At 39.6% G+C, this 17,504-nt stretch overlaps 2 protein-coding genes across 3 annotated transcripts in view; one reads left to right on the top strand and one right to left on the bottom strand.

Moving 5' to 3' along the window:
• The window catches only part of cenpp (centromere protein P), a 70,117-nt gene that overhangs the window by 50,418 nt on the left and 2,195 nt on the right, over positions 1 to 17,504 (bottom strand). The window contains exons 5-6 of one of the 2 annotated variants that reach the window (XM_029502648.1): positions 15,866 to 15,957; positions 10,177 to 10,273 (exon numbers count right to left, since the gene is read on the bottom strand). In XM_029502648.1, coding sequence (XP_029358508.1) covers positions 10,177 to 10,273; positions 15,866 to 15,957 — 189 coding nt within the window. The remainder of the gene's footprint in view (positions 1 to 10,176; positions 10,274 to 15,865; positions 15,958 to 17,504) is intronic. The other variant, XM_029502649.1, reaches the window with a different exon arrangement.
• Positions 764 to 7,527, top strand: ogna (osteoglycin, paralog a). The gene is made up of 6 exons (XM_029502650.1): positions 764 to 1,067; positions 2,746 to 2,809; positions 3,683 to 3,847; positions 4,338 to 4,540; positions 4,921 to 5,013; positions 5,222 to 7,527. The coding sequence occupies exons 1-6, from the start codon at positions 912 to 914 to the stop codon at positions 5,390 to 5,392; spliced, it is 852 nt and encodes a 283-aa protein (XP_029358510.1). The 5' UTR covers positions 764 to 911; the 3' UTR covers positions 5,393 to 7,527.

Here is a 17,504-nt window from a genome sequence, read left to right as displayed (position 1 = left end):
CACTTAATCTGTGTCTGATGGTTCAACACAGTAACCACAATAAAGACCTGCCTCCTGGATATAATTATATTTCACATACTAACGAATGATGATTGAAGGCAGCAACCCAACATACAGGGTTTTAAAAACAACCACAGCTTCAGTGCTGATTCCTATGGCGGGATTAAAATCCCCTATTTGGTGTTTTGATGGATGAGGATACATCAAAACCTTGTTCAACAGAGGCTGTGTGCTATTTTCTGTCTTATTTGTTCAAATTTTAATGGAGAATAACCTGAGTTACTTTAATTGGTTGATAATTTAAAAGCGTTAAAGTGAGTAAGACCTGAAATATCAGTCCCTCTGAAAGGAATTATCCAGATATCAAAACAGATTGGCCTGCTGGTCAGTTAAACTGTTAAATGTGTTATCTACCCAAGAGCTGAGAGAAAAGAGAGCCAGTGAAGGGAGAAAAAATGAAGGATAGGTTGGTTATTACCAGTCATTACTGAGTGGTTGGGCAGAGAGCACAGACATTCCTCCTCCTGACAAAACACACTCACACTGTGAGTGTTAATGACATTTTTCTGCCTCCTCTGCAGTTTTTGTGATGCACAGAAAAAAAAGTACACTTCATTCTCTTTGTCTTTTTTCCATATGTGCCCGCTTTTTCACGTGTCTGCCTCTTTTTTTGTTTATCCTGTCTGTGTTTCTGTCTCTCTCACAGCAGATGGATGGTGGGTGGTCAGGGAAGGGTTAAGTGCTCTGTTCGACAAACTCTGCTTCAGGAGTCTGCTGGAAGCTACCGGTTCAGCCTTTAAATACAGTCGTTTGACACATCCCAATGAGGGCTCATAGCTGAGAGCAGCTGCTGACCCGAACTCAGGCTTTAAGGCGAGCTGGTGTGACAGCATCACACTGCTTTGGACGGCATGAAGGCTTTCTTATTCACCTGTATGCTGGTGCCATGGCTGGTGGCAGCCTCGGCCAGGACGTCTGACCAGGACTCACAGCTGATACCTGGATCTCTACCTGGCAGGGAGCTGAACGGATACTTCAGTGACAGTTTGATATCAAGGAGGGCTCGGGTAAGAGGCGTCTTATGTACTTCATGCTTATCTGGAGGAACATAACTCAGAAAATATTTATTTATTTCATAAAGTAAAATGTATTTTTTTTCTCCAAACTTTGACACAGTTTCACACAACTAGACCAATGTTTGTTTGCATGTAAACATTCTCAACCAATAACTCGCAGAATGACTTCAACAGACAATCTTCACAGTTGTGATTGAACCTCTTACATAATGGATGAAAGTGAAATATTGAAATGATGAAAAATTTGTATCAACACAGAAAGAACATGTAATATTTTAAGAGGCACGAATATTCTGGTCAAACTGGGCAAAGTGTTTGACTTAATGAAGATTTCTACTAATAAAAGGAAGGAAAAAAAATGCTTAAATCATGCTTGATAACTGGCAATATTGAAAATTCACTATCCAGTCTGATTACCCCAAAATCTAATAATGTACACCATTTTAATGTAAAAAAACAAAAAAAAACAAAACTGTCAACACTTGATTTGATCGTCCTCTGGTGAAAGATAATTGATTCAACAGTCCCACACACACACACACACACACACACACACACACACCTTGCTCTGACTAACTTGTTCTTACACCAAACCCCGACTCAACCACACTATCCCTCAACTAACCACTTTTCAAAAAATGTTTGGGTGAACCAAAACCAAAGTCTGGCCCGGTCGTTACTTTGGGAAACACTTGCAGGAAGTGAAAAAACCACAAACATCTCAGAGAATTGGGTGGTGGGGTGGAAGGGGGGGCGAGGGAGAGAATATTGCTATGAAATGTAACTTCAGTTTTAATGAGTAACAACTTGATTTGGGAGCAGCTGGTTTTCATAGAGGATTCTGCCCATGCCAGATCCTTCAGAGACAGGACTCATACTCTCCTGCTGATACGGTTAACTACTTAGATGCACTAAGATGCACCAAACATTGTTCTATTTGATTAGTTAATGGGACGCTCAGCCAGCTCAAAGACAATCAGCAGCGTTGTGGCTGGAATTTTTCTCAGGGATAATTGATATTCTGCCAAATACGCACAAACCTGGAAACAAAGGTGTTTCCCATCGGCAGCACCAGAGGACTGATGGTCTCACATCAATACAGGTACAAAGATAGTGCTGCATTGGACCAGACGTGGTCCCTAACTGCTAACTGAGGACATTGAGTCAACTCTGTTCTCAGACTGAGAACAGAACTGTGTCACAAAATGCCTTTTTAAACATGTTTCAGGAAGTTCATCCAACAAATGCACTGCACGTGCCAATGAAACGCTTCCCAGTAGATTCCTGCTAAATGACCGTAACATGAACTGACCTGGGGAGCTGGAGATGGTGGATAAAGTGATTATCACCGTGATAATGTGCTATTTGGAAAACTGAGACTGGACCCTCTGGATTTTGATCCATTTTACCTGTTTTTTAAATCAGCACTTAAACCATGTACACGTCAATGAAACACAACAAGAAACTAAATTCCTTCTTTTCCAAAGGTTAACATCACACGACACCTTTAGCGATCACTCAAATAACTTAACATGAATTAATATCAGCAAGACATGACATCACCATCAGTGTGAGTGAAGATCAAACCTGTGTTTAATTCTACATTGATGCTCTTTGCTCTAGCCAATGAGCTGGCCAGTATATGAACAGGCCATGTTTTCTCCTGCAGAGGGCCCTGGCTCCTGCTGATGAACCTGATGAAAGCCCAACCCCACCGCCAGCAGACGCTATAGGTAAGAGGTTAACCCTGGTTATCTCATCAGCCACTGGTCACACATCCAACAACATCTAATCACAATTGGAAGGGAAGTTTATAATTTTATTTATTAAGGTTTGATTAAGGTTTGGAAAAGGTAGTCAAAGGTATTGTACATGTTAGGATTAGGACAATCGTTGCACCTGCTTCCTCGTGCTATTGTCCTGTCAGCCAACCATATGGCAGACCTGCAACAGATACTCAGAAGCTTTGAGACAAATATTCAATTTCAACATCAGAATGGAGGAAAATAATAATTTAGTGGCAACGCTGTAGGTGACAGGTGGCTCACTAGAGATGACTGTGGAATGGAACATTTAACCACTCTTTCATACGGATACGGTGGAGAGCAGAAAATAATCTTAGAAGGCCTGGCATGCAGCACTGGTGAAAGGCCATGTGAGCCAAGAAACAGAAATTTGAGGGCAACATCTTGTGGTTTGGGAACAGTCTTATAAAAACTGGACTAAGACAGAGAGAAAGTGGCCTGGTCTGATTTATCAGAATTTTGGCTGGTACAAAATGAATACATGGATCCAACTTTCCTCATGTCGACAGTCCAGACTGTGATGTAATGGATATTTCCTGTTTATATATATATATCCCAGTTTTTGTTTTGTTTTTTTTTTTGGGAGGGGGGGTCCGTCAAAACAACACATCTAAACACATCCTCTTGGTCTCTGGGAAGCTTTATTTTCTTGATTTAAACTTTTACTTTATAAATCATCTGTGGTTATGAATGCACTTCTGCCTGCCTCAGTCAAAGCCCATCTCCCATCCTGTCAGTAACAGCCCCCTTACTTGATGTGAGTGAGGTTTTTTGAGGACGGCTTGATGTTTTGTGTTGCAGACCTGCCCACCTGCCTGCTGTGTGTGTGTCTGACCGGCTCAGTCTACTGTGAGGAAGTCAGTCCGGACATGACTGCCGTTCCCACGCTGCCTAAAGAGACGGCCTACCTGTATGCCCGGTTCAACAAGATCAAAAAAATCAGCACCAAAGACTTTGCAGACATTTGTAAGTCTGAAAAACTATTGCAGCCAAGTCAACCAAAAATTAGGTGGCTGATGCATTGATTACTTTTAATCATTGTCTTGTTTTTTAATTATTTAATTCCTACTGAAACGTAGATTTTACAGAATGTATAATATATCTGCATTAATTGGAACAACACAATAGTAATAGAACTTTAGATTTTCTGTAATCAGAGGAGGAGGTTTGGGACATTTTTCCTTACTGAGTGGCTCCAGTTCAGCTTTAAATAATTTATAGTTGATGCTCTTGTACAAGTTCTTGAATGATGTGGGTGTTTACTGTGTCCATAATGTTCACGTTCCTCCCAGATAGAAGCAATTTAATAGGATGACCTAAACCCGAAACTAAAGTCCTGTTATTTTGGCAAGTGGAAAATGAAATACCCAGAGTAGCCCTTTATAAACTAATCCTGAATCATGAAAAGATCAATCACCATCTATCTGTATCTGCATGATTTGTGAAATACCAACAGTGACTCTGAAGAGGATCGACTTCACGGGGAACCTGATTTCAGAGATTGAAGATGGGGCGTTTTCCAAGCTAACCTTGTTGGAGGAATTGTCTCTGGCTGAGAACAAACTGGTCAAACTTCCTACGCTCCCAACCAAACTCACATCTTTCAATGCCAACTATAACCTCCTCAAAACGAAGGGCGTCAAAGCCACTGCCTTCAAGGTACACACATTAACACACATCACCTCTTTTTTCCACTTTAAGTACTGATCTTTTATCAAAATCTTTTTTTCCCCCCAAGAATAAATTCAGAAGTTAGTGGTTTGGAGTGAAATGCACGTTAGTATTACTTCTTGAACAGATAGTGAAGGGCTTTAAATTAAATAGTTGTGAAAAGATATTAATCTTTTTGCCTGACTCACAGAAAGAAAACAAAGAAAAGGCATATTTCCACAAGTGCTGAAACATCCATATCATCCTGATCACTTGTTTGATATCTCATTCAAACCTGGTATCCTGGATATATTTTGGCTTCATTTCTCAGTCACTGGACAAGTAATAATAATCTTGGCCTCCGTGGTGTGAATTTGTTTGCCCAACAGAAACTAACCAAGCTGACCAACCTGTTCCTGGCCGACAACCAACTGGAGGCTGTTCCACAAATCCCAGAGAGCGTGCGGACTTTACATCTACAGGTTTGTATTTCTTGAATATAATCAACGTAATTTACTTTGGAAAGCTACAAATCACACATCAATCCATTATTGGTAGAATTTACTCAATGAGATTTTAATCATGCTATCAGCACAATAGTTTTTATTCCTGGTGCCTTCGATGTTGACTTTACCAGGTAACATTTCATTCACTCTGTTTCTTTCTTGACATTGTTTTAATTTCTTCCAGAACAATAACATCACTGAAGTCAGCAGAGACACCTTCTGCAGGTCTAATGACACCTACTACCTACGGCTAAGCCTCAGCGAGGTGCGTTTGGATGGCAACCCCGTGTTGCTGTCCAAGTACCCTGACAGCTTCACCTGTATGAAGGTACTGCCTGTCGGACGGTACCGCTGAGGAGGCAGAAACTTTACTGTAGCCCCCTTGTTGCTGACGGAGCAGTTTTCCCACAACGCTGGGGGAGATACCGTGACGTTATGGATTTTGGGGCCACTGGTAATGGTGTCAATGTTTTCACTTCAACAAACCTACAATCAGCTTGTGACACTGTCAGGTCGAACCGAAACCATTTACTGGACAAAAATAGTAAATTTGAAAGCGCTTCTCTACTCTGGCCTTCATCAGCGCTACTGTCTGGCAGAGTATCAAGCATTCGTCTGCAACAGCATCTGTTGTTGAGAGACTTAGTCAGATGATTTGGTACAAAGCCACCTGAAAAGGTGCGTGAAGTCCTCAGTACGGTTCAAAACAAAGTTTGTATGACTATTAAAGCCTCCTCGTGGCTGCATCCAGCTCCCTTCGTGGTCTGTTTCCAACAACTCTGTGTTTTTTGTATCGCGTTTCAGTCTTTATAAGCGTAATGGCCCACACTCTCAGCCGCTCTCTCCTTAAGGTGTTTAGGAAAAAAAATAATTGCAGAACTTAAGAGAGAGGTTCAAATCCTGCCTACTTTCACACCTCCACACATCTGGCCAGTCATTGCTGAAGTGGGTTTGTCTGACTTACAGAAATGTCCAAAGCAGCCAAATTGCGCCATCAGAGAGGGGGCTTCAGATGCTGTGAATGAAGACATGGTCTTTTGCACAGGTGATTTAATGCCAAAAGAGACATATCAACACCTCCACAACAGTCCAATTTATTGTTTCATTTTGACCTGACACTGTATTACCTGAACGAATGAAACTACACAAACTGCTTGTGACACTGAATCAACTCACTCTCACCTGCAGCCACACGTCCACAGGCTTACTTTCAACCAGCTGTACCTTTTAGTTTAAAAACAACAGACCAATGTCTTCATGTCTCGGGACATTAATTTTAAAATAGGCGTATTTTGTTCTAATGTGTAACTATAAGTTTTAAATAAAAATACATTTGAATCCCAATATTAGTACAACCTTGATATCTTTGGTGCTTTTACTGATCCAAATGATCATTGCGTACGGTGTTATCTTTCATTTCAAGGTTTTAAATTATGAATTGTATAAGAATACAACACCATATAAAATATCTCCTCAAGGAGCTAAAAATGAATCCAGATGTTTTCACCTGGCTTATTGTAGCTCAACTGGGGTTTCCCTTGGACAGGCATCATTGCAATACGTGAGTGGATAGCAGTTTAACGTGCATTAATGCTGTTGCAGATTGAAATGCCCTGGCTAAAACTTTAGAGAAAGTGAGTTTGTCAGACTTAAGTTAGTCAACACATGCTGCAAAAAATAAAAGTTCTCTATTTTTTGACTTCCTCAATTGGATCAAAAGTTCTTTCTTTTCATTATTTCTTTCAGCCCTGATGACAGTAGGAGAGAAAAAGTAACTTACAAACAGAATATAAGTCAAATCAGTCACAAAAAAAAAAGAAATACTTGATGCCTGCATGTTGATTCTAGTCTTTTCTTCAACTGAACTTCAACCCTGTCGTGACTCTTTCTCAAATAGCACTTCAAGAAAAACTGCCTGTGAGCATTGTTAACATTTCTCATGACATTCATTAAATGTTGCTTTGAGGATTTTTTTCTTGTCAGCCTTGATCCCAGCTGACTGCGACAGCTGATAAACAGATTGTCTTGAATTAGCAGCAGGATTAGTCTGTAAATACTTTTCTCATTAAGTCTTGTCTCAGACAAATTAGGTAAAATAAACACAAGACTCTAGGCTTTGCAGTACAACTGTGTGAATTAATTTCATTCCTTATTACATCATTACTAATGCTTCTCCACAAGGGCGATGGCCATGTAGACTTGTACAGCTGCAGGCTTTCTTTAGTATTCTGTGACTTAATTTAGCTTTGTTCTTTTTAATTTATAGATACCAGTTGAAATGACCTGGGGAAAAAAAACGTATCTATGAACTATAGTAATGTGAAAATTAGTCCTCTATCTCTCTTTTTTATGGTGCTTGTGTCTCTAACTCTTCCCTTCCAGTAATAAGGAATAAAATGGACATTATTACTGATGTGAATAAGATAGTGGTGTACAAGAAGATGTGTATGTGACATGGCTATGTTTTTAAAATATTTTAATAAAGTTAAACTTTTCTAATTAAAGCGTGTTTAGAAATTATTGCTGGAGGCTCTTGCAAGTGGTGATGAGTTTTTAATGTACTGATTTCCAATAGTTAAAATGTAGTTCTACTTGCTGAAAACTATACTTTACACAAGGAGTTTCGGCCATAGCCAGGGCAGTCCTATCGAAGATGTTTGTGGCAAATGTAATATATTAAATTCTACCTTCTGATTTCATCTGTAGATTCCACCACCACATCAGTGTAGACATGTTTCACCATACATGGTCAGGTTGTCTCCTGCTTTCACATAGAAGCTGTAATTGCATTGACTGATACATTTTCCAGTCTTTTTTTTTTTCATCTTCAGTTTACAGTTTACAGTCCAAACAGAGTAGATTTAAACCTGCTCTGAAATAATTTACTGAGATCCAAACATTCCCACAGAGAGCAGGCACTGGATGAGGACTGGCAAGAAAAAAAACAACAACTTCCTTTTAGGAGACAAAAAACCTCAAGCAGAGCCAGAGTTGGCGGCCATTTTCCTCAACCAGCAGTCGTAGTAATAAAAGCAACAACAGCAGCGTTAATGCGAACTGTAATCCTTACTGTAACTGCTACAATGCGTATTGGTCCAGTTTAATTTGAGCTGGTAATACTAATTATAGTACGTATGCTGAAAAATAACAACTAGAAAGCTTGTCTTATCTTAATGCAGAATGGCGTACAACTGCTTTGCACTTGCTTGGCTTCTGTTCTTTCATTCACTGAGAGAGAGCAACGACCAGAGGTAGCATGAAGTTTGCCATGGAAAAACATAACTGTTGCATTTCTAACTAACTTTTTCACAGCAGACAATCTCCACCCAGATGTGTAACTAGATTTGGAGGTAAAGCACATCACCTGCCGGGAAGCAATGGGCCCTACAAGTGTACCAGCACACCGTACCCATGCAACACGGTATAATAACTTAAACACACACACACAACTGCAGCATTTACTTTTTATATCTCCCTAACGTTCTCAACACGGCACAGGACTGAAGATTTCAACTGAAAGAACAGTACAAGAAAATAATAATGGCAGAGGACAACACAACATGCAGTGATGACATATACATCTGCAGTATATCAACCAATAAATGCCAAATAATGTCACCACAGAAATGTTCATGAGATCATTTAGATACATTATTTCATTAGCGTGCTTGCTAATATTGATAATTTGCTACTCATTTTGCCATCTTCAAGCCAAACTGCTGGCATAACAAAAACAACCACTGGCTGACCATAAAAACACATTTATGTGTCTATGTGCAGAGATATTTAACAGTAATATTTTGATATTGAATGCTCATCCGGGATTGACCACACTCTTGTGAATGTCTGCGGTTTCTAGCCAGTATGTGGCCCCAACCATCATCTGCAGTCCTGCATTCCTCCTGTGACTGGCTGTTGTGGTCTACCAGCAGCAAAAATGTTAAGACTCCTGGCTTGGACCATATGTGAACCCTTTGTTTTATATCTTTATTTGTTCATTCCTCTAAGTGCCATTAGAGCATGGAAATTAACCTACAAGGTGCTGCCCGTATTACAGCAGAACAGTTACGATGGGAATTACATTTTTCCATAATAACACTGAAGAAAATGCAAGTAAAGCAAAATAAGAGTTTAGAGCACACAGGCAAGTATGGAAAATGTGGGTTAATCCTCCTGCAGCCGGGCCAACTTGGCAGAATTTTACATTCTCCAAGTAAACAGGAGAATAGGTTCCATATTGCCTCTGCGGCTTGATTTACTATTTGACATTTAAGTGCTCCCTCTTCAATAAAGTCCAACCCTGATATTTACCATGACCACATCAATTCACACCCACTGCACTGACCTTAATTCATCTACTCTTTCATCAGCCTGACTGTGCACAGTGTGCACACAGTAGCTACGGTATAAAGCAGCATCTTTCTGGGGGATTGGGGCTCACCACATAAGTAGGATTGATATCTTGGTTTGTTAGCTCTCTGAGATTTTCATATTATTAACCTCTGACCAGGCTTTTTTGAAGTGGAGCTGTTTTGTTGTTCAGAGCATCTTACCTTACACTAGGTCATACAGCATTTTTGATGATTTGATTAATTGTGCAGGCCTATTTTAAGGGGATATATGTGTGTGTGTGTGTGTGTGTGTTGCATTTTTCATGCACACTGGCCATGTTTGAAAGTAATACAAATGATCCTTTTGTTGGATCAATGGGTGGCGCAGGTTTTGCCCCAGCAAAGCAACGCCTGTGTCTGAATTTTACTGTTGTTCTGAAGTGTAAAACATAAAGCCAGCCCATACTGAGGCACAAAGAGGAACCCAGTCCTTCAGGTTTGAACTTCTGCCCTCGAGGCGGACATAATGACAAGGCTGATCCACTGATCAATGAGGGTGAACCCAAGCATTGTTCAATCAGAGGTCAAAGAAGTACATTTTGAGTCGGTTTTCCTTCACACTAACTGACAAACCATCTGGTCTCCACGCTCAAGCAATTCAGGATGGGCCACACAGCTTAGACCAACACGCTGTCATGTGACAGACGTTGTGAAGGAGAAATGAACCAACCAAATCCAAAGTCAGCTGTATTCATTGCGAAGAACAAACAGTAGAAAGTATGTGTGAGTCCAGTGCATCAGCGCCTACCTGGAAGTGCTGGAAGGTTCTGTACCGTTCCTCACATCTGTCTGAGAAGGTCCTCAGCGTCCTGAAGAACGTCAGGAGGTCCCTGCTCTCCTCCACCCTGAAATGGCATCATTAAAATGACTTAAACGCCCAGGACTTGGATTATACTCTCAATGTTTCCTGTCTCTACCTGCAGAAAATGTAGAAAACCACCTGTTTTTTTTTTTAAGAATTTATTAGTCTTGCCTGCTCAAAGTTCATCATTTCAATTGTTGACCAGTGAAAATCCAAATTCCACAGGGCACTATTGTCATCCACTTAAATGTGGCCAGAAAATGTTGGAAAGTCATCTTCCAAACAGTCTAGAGTCATCCTCTGTCAAGTTGTACTTCACAGCAATGCCTTGAGTGAAACGCTATCATCAGCACCACAGACAATATCAACAAGCTGGTGTGTGGCAGGTATGTGTATCCATGGCCATGTGATGTGTAGTAAAAGTTTGTGTGTAAAGTTTACAGATGAATTTGTTTGAATGTATCATCAGAGTCCTTAGGCTGCATCATCTGGAAATCATGAATGTATATTTGAAACAGTTAATCACAGAAAACACTGACTGATGGTTTCTAATCAAGAACTTGATTTTCACTGATGACAACCATGAAAACGTATTATATTCCAATCATACCATCTAAGCCAATGCACAATTTTGGTATAAAATACAGAGGCAATCAATTTTCACTGCAATCGGTCCAACAGCAGCAGGCTTAGGTGTCATGTCATGATGAATTAACTGAAGGGCAACTTAAATCAACCAAAGAATAATCAGTGCTTTCAAAAGGTAATACAATGAACACAATGTGTGACAGCAAAAGCGTAACCATAACGTTGGGTGAGTGAACTGCAGGAGATAAGAGAAGGTGCTTCCTGTTATACAGCATGTTGTTTATTACAATGATAATAGCAAAAGATCTTTTTTTTTTTTGTCTGGTTCAGTCTGTCTCAGCGAACCTGGGACATTCTGCTCAAGGCTTTCCAGAGTTTTCCGTGGGGGCCCGGGGCTAGACGGCAGTCGGGTAAAGTTTCCAGACAACTGTTATTCCACACAGAGCTGATGGAAACATGGCAGCACCCTCCCATATAATGAGAGCATTACCAAAAAGACAGAGAGAGAGACTGATCCCTGGTTTGGCATTGCTCAATTAAACTAATTTGATGCTGCCAGTTCTGAATGGCACAGATTGATTGCATCACTGGTGTCGAAACAACCAACCGCTCTGACAGTAGATACAAAAACCTGATCGTGTAGGGATTCTAATAAAATGTGTGGAAAATGCTAAAGGTTTTCAGTTCATTATCCCCAAGAAGCTGTAAAATATCTTTACAGCAAACAGTGGAAAAAGAACAAATTAAACAAACACGTCTTTAAATACAATAATTAACCTTTTTGGATACAAACACAATTAAAAAAATAAGCTAAATTTTGCCGTCATGAAAAAAACGATGAAAATCTAATTTGCTGGTACCAATAAAGACATTTATCAGACAAAATTATTTTCCTAATCTTGAACTGTATGTTTCTAATAAAAAAATAATAGTCCTGATCAGTATCTTTTAAAAACCAACAAGGGCTAGATATCTGAAAACCCTCCAAGCGAACACTATAATATTTGCTTTGGATGTTCATGGCAGCCAGTGGACATTTTTCAATGCTCTGCTTGCTCTTGATTCCTTTGTGTCAGTATCAGCTTTAACCAATCAAAACATCCCTCAGTGTCATTTTCAGTTGACAGAACTGTGATCATGTTTGCAAAGAACTTAACATTTGTCTATGAAAGAAACATGCTGAATTAAGGTTATGTCCGACACACTATCTTGGAGCAGTTGTGCTACTGGCTCCAACAGAGGAACATAACATCCCTACTGTATTTAAGTTGACACACAAGGTCTATCACTTTTCCAACAAGGGACAGAGCCATCGAACAAAAATCTACAATATGAGCTGCAAATCACAAAACTGGGCTGCTGACCTTTCATCCACTTTCCAGTGAGATCATTTTCATACACAGTACACACTAAATATCAGGATATAATCGATAGATCACAATAAAAAGTACTAATTATCTCGATGCTCAAGGCCTCATCCCCTTCAAATAATAATGATCCATCCACAAAGCATCATCCATAAACCAAATCACAGATTCATTGTCACTTTTATGACTACAGGCAGCAAAACTAGTTTAGTTGGAGTCAAAATACATCCATACTGTATAAGTGTTGTTCCTGTCTTGAAAGCAGCTTCAGAGCTCACTGATATCTTCAGCTGCTGTTCTGACCGCAGCTCAGCTTGGCTTCACACTATCGGTCTGGCTCAGACCGGGAAACACAAACTGTACTTCAGAAACGCAACAGCCTGCATCGGTGATTCATCTACTGCAGGCTTGGAGTCAAAACAGCTCATGGATCACAGCTCGAATCCGCACATGACAAGACAAACACTGTGTTTAGGGTAGTGTGACATCACCCTGTCTGCCTTGGGTCCTCTAATTCCATCCCACAATGCACTGCATCAACGGCCCTTCCAAGTCACAAATCACTTGGTTTCTTTGGTCATGGTGGATTTCAAATGTTCAGCTAATTTACAGTTGGATTAAAAAAAAAAAAAAAGAGAGGCGCTGCACAAAAATAAACATGTAAACATGATTTTAAACTGTGAGAAAAATCACCTTTAATGTGCAAAGCAAGGCTGTCTTTGCAGGCCTTGTAATGGTTCACATTTTAAGTGTGAAGTGAAGCATCTTTTAGGGATTACGTTTCAGACGCGTAACTTCACAGATTGAGACTGATGCAACCCTGATGACAGCGATCACAATAAAGTGACACTGACAGAGGACCGAAGACGAAATGACACGCTACTTTCGCCACACAGCCTGTGTAAATCAAGAAATCACGTCAGGGAGACAGGACGGCAGATGTGTCTGAGGAAAACTAAACAAATTAAAAAAAACACACATAGTTAATGTTTGAAGTTCCAACCAGCTTGATTTTAGAAAGATTATCAGTCTGATCTGGACTCTAGAAGACTAACACACACTCTCCCTCTCTCTCAGAGAGAGAGGGAGCAGGCAGCAGTGTGTCAGAATCATTATCTCCAGTATTTTTCCATCTGTCTCTTGCCAGATTCTGCAGACTGGACCATACAATCCAGATGTGGTTTGGCCTCAGATATAGAGCAAATCAGACCTCTGCTCTGTGGTTCTGATCCACTGGCAGAGCAGACACTTTCTACTTCACAGTTTACAAGGACAGAAAGTGCACCTGAGCATAAACAAGCACAACAAATAGGACATGCTTAGTCCATAGAACTAAGAGCATCGAACAGAGCAGGTGCTCCTGATGGAGTTCATCACACATTCAAGGCAAACTGTCAGCTCAGATTAGTGAAATTATAACAATAGTTGACAGAAGCAAAGGCTCCTAATCTCGACCGAAGATATTCAGTAGTGTAGTGTTGATATTGAAAGTCATGGTCCTCAGCGACAAAAGCAAAAAATAAGATTAAGTCTTGTTTAACTTTTAAAGCTCCAAAAAACATAGTTAATATAAGCAGCAAACCGATTCCACAGAAGATTTAAACAGATATGTTCCACAGTGGCAGACAAAGAATCACAGGATTATAAATTATATCATTGATCTGCTCTGATTAGTGGTTGGACCGCACAATATGAACAAGATATTCATATTGTGCTTGTGTTGACAGATTCAATCCAATTGAATCGGTTGTTTTTCATTTTAAGGATTAAGGTTTCGCACCAAACAAACATGCTCCTTAAACTGAGAGAATTTGAAGGCACCTCGGTCACACTGTATGGTGCTGCTCCTGTCGTGGATATTGCACTTGTCCAGAGTGTGATTTCCATTATCTTATACATTTGATTAACAGTGTATCTCTAGTTAGTGGACAGAAACGCTGGAAATCATCTTTTTCCAAACTAGCTCCAACCACTTTAATCCAGACACGACAGCAGAGAGAGCATACCATGACTAAAATCTGTCATTTTAAATACATAACAGAGCCAATTATCTGTAATGGCTTTCTGAGTGTGTAAAATAAGAAGCAAAACATGAACATAACAAGTGAGCAAGCTTAATCAGTGGAAGATGAGCAACCCTCCAGATGCTTCCTCACTGTATTCATCAGTAAACTTAATGTGTGCTCATAAATGATAACAGAAGTGGAGCAGATAGAACAGATTTTTTTTCTTCTCACAGATTTATCATTATCTGTATAAACAACATGTCTGCTGATAATCAACAAAGAATGTAAATACAGAAGGATCAAAGCAGTCCTTGAGCTCATTCAAAAAAAAGTTTGTCTACTGGAGAGTGCTGACAAGTTCACTTCTACAAAGTAAAACGTTCTCAGAATCTGTCACAGCATACACTGCACTATTCTTTGACTTCCCAGGGACCCAAAATTGTTCCTGTTGATAAAAAAAAAAATTTATCAGCCAATTAATTGTTTTCTGGTTTTTGCAAAGTAGTAAAATGTCATTCCCATAATTCAGTCCCAAATCTCCCATATTGCCACTTTTCAGGTGATTTATTGTCGTCATTATCAGTTTAACACAACAGTCCTATTTCCTCCACTGTGCATTGACAAACAGTACAGGAGGAGTGTAACAGATGATACTGAAAACCCATTTTAAGAACACCATGGACCGCACCTCATGACACTCATCTGCTGAGCCTTGACATTAACACGATACTGGTTTGGATTTTTCATGTGAAGTGCCATGAGTCATGAGCAGATCAATCCTAAATGGAGGCACACTGGCTTGGATAATTATGAAAATTTTTCCAAATGTGTTCCAAAAGTATGTATTAGGACTGAAATAGTGCATTAAGCTCCAGACATCACTGAACCATAAGAGCAGATGCTCCTCAGACTTTTGCAATTAGTTTTCCTTTTTTTGCCAAGAAAAGAACAGGTGCAACTATTATTAATGATGGCGGCTCTGCATTTACAGGTAGTCATGCCAGTAAGATATGGAATGCAGCCATCATGAAGGTAAGAATAAAGGCCTGTTAGTCAGTGTGTGAGTGAGGAGGATCAGCTCAACGAGACACATTTGGAGTTTGACAACCTCTTCTTCGGCTTAATCAAACACTGGAGTTAAAATAAACAGAGCTGCTTCATCTTGACAGGAATAATATCCAATATTAAATATGCAGCGTTGGACTCAGCAGGCAGGGAATAAATGAATTACACATGAGGACAGTGTTTGGTGAAGAGTGTGAAGGTGAGAGAGTTGTGACATCAATGTAACATTAGAAATCAATTCACTGTAATAAATATCGGAAAGGCTGAAAAATTGGGTTGACGTCCAAACACAACCCTGACAGTGTGACGTTTCACTGACGTTTAGTGGATGTTGTGTTTTGCTCAAACCTTCAATGTAGATTTTTTAGGATTAGCTTGGCAAGAAACATTTAGAAGATGCTGGACTTTGGTTAATAAAGCTCAGTATTAAGGTTGCCATCAGATGTTAGGGCCTGATGTCACAACATACATTCCACCATTGACTGGACAGAAACACGAGTTAACGAGTTGCTGTCTTAATGTCTTCTTCAACACAATACGATTTCTTATGATGAAATGGGGTATGCTTTGACTAGCATCTTGTTGGAGAAGAGGTGTGTCACTTCTTACCCAGACAGGAAGCTGCTTAAGTTCTGCAGGCCACTGGTATCCATCACCACGTTCAGGTTACTGACTGTCCTCTCAGATCTCTGCCCCTCCTGCTGGAGAAACATACCACCAATGAGTCACTGTAGAGGGTTTACCAACCAGGAGATCCACTGACCAGATATAAGCATTCCTTGCTTGTGGTTTAAAAGTTGTTTGCGTGATGTTATGAGAATTGTTTTTTTAATTCAGTGTAGGTCTACGGCATCAACAGGCGTTTCTTTGACATCTCTGTTCTTTTAAAGGTTGAAACCTTTAAATAGTTGCCACTTGTCTGTCTCATCCTTTTAGAGTAACGTTTAACTCTTACATAGTTAATGTACAGTTACTACTTAATATTACTATATTACTAATAACTTCACTTCCAATTTCTGTATTAACACCACACATTTGTGTCATCTACAGTTCACTGACTGGTGAGTATTTATGATTTGTCATGTGGATTGGTTGACAAAACAAAACCTATGAGACCTCAGCAAGTTTGAATCTACTTTTTGGTGACTTGATTGAGAACAGAGCTGTGATGAATAATAAAGCTTTTAGAAAATTTCATGATATAGATTAAACAAAAAAAAAAAAACAAAAACAAAACACACTGTTGTAGACCAAACAAAAGGTCTCTGTTTATTCATTAGAAGCATAGAATCAGTCTCTGACTGCTGGAACAATTCTGTGACCACAATATTGAAACCACTTGCCTGGAGCCTCTGTGGAGTGTCTCCAGCTACAGTATAGCACAGGTTTCTGGTTTTGGTCTCGATGAAGACATAATTGTACCATACATGTCAACCTCAATAACAATATTACCAGAAGCTGCAGACAGTCAGTATAAAAAAAAAAAAAAACACACCCAAGAATTAGTTCCCTCAGGTAAATCATGATCTTTGGAGGAGTTAGTAGGTGGATGTTTTGACTTTCAGCAGAGCCAGGCTGGCCGTTTCACTCTGCTTCCAGTCATTATGCTAAGCTAGGCTAACCTTGTCCAGAGTTTATCAGCAACACACAGAAATGAGACTGATATTCTTTCGATCACGTTTTTACCAGGGGAGAAGGGAACAAGTTTGTTTCCCCGAAATATTGATGTATTATTTTAACTTTTCCATATTAAAAAGAAAGTTGGACTACAGCCTCATTAATCATTAATTAATCAAATGTGTGATTGGTTTCAAATTAGGTACAACACTAACATTTTTCAGGTCATTGAAAGTTGTACTAGCCCACATTATGTTGCAATACAAGTAAATATTAATCAAACTATGATAAAGGGCAAGAGGATAGTGAGTGTTTACAAAATGACCTAGTTTCCAAGTTGCACAACCAAATAATTAATGTCTATCAAAACAAGTCAAAACTTCAGAAGAGAAAATCCAGTTTTAATGGTACTTCATGAGCCAGGCAGGAGTGATTCAATGAAACCAGCTGTTCTGGTGGTGTAGTTAGAATGAAAACCAGAAGACTGTTCGAGCCACACGAGGGAGGTTTACAGATCATACTAATATCGAACTTTTTACAATGAAATCACAATTACTGCTGACTTCACATATACAATGTCGCTTGGTGTCATGGGTCAATAATTACTTTTGTTAACTGTAAGAGCCCAAAA

This window comes from Echeneis naucrates, chromosome 5 (assembly GCF_900963305.1).
Source record: "Echeneis naucrates chromosome 5, fEcheNa1.1, whole genome shotgun sequence".
NCBI lineage: Eukaryota > Metazoa > Chordata > Actinopteri > Carangiformes > Echeneidae > Echeneis > Echeneis naucrates.
This window is presented reverse-complemented; position numbering and strand designations above follow the sequence as displayed.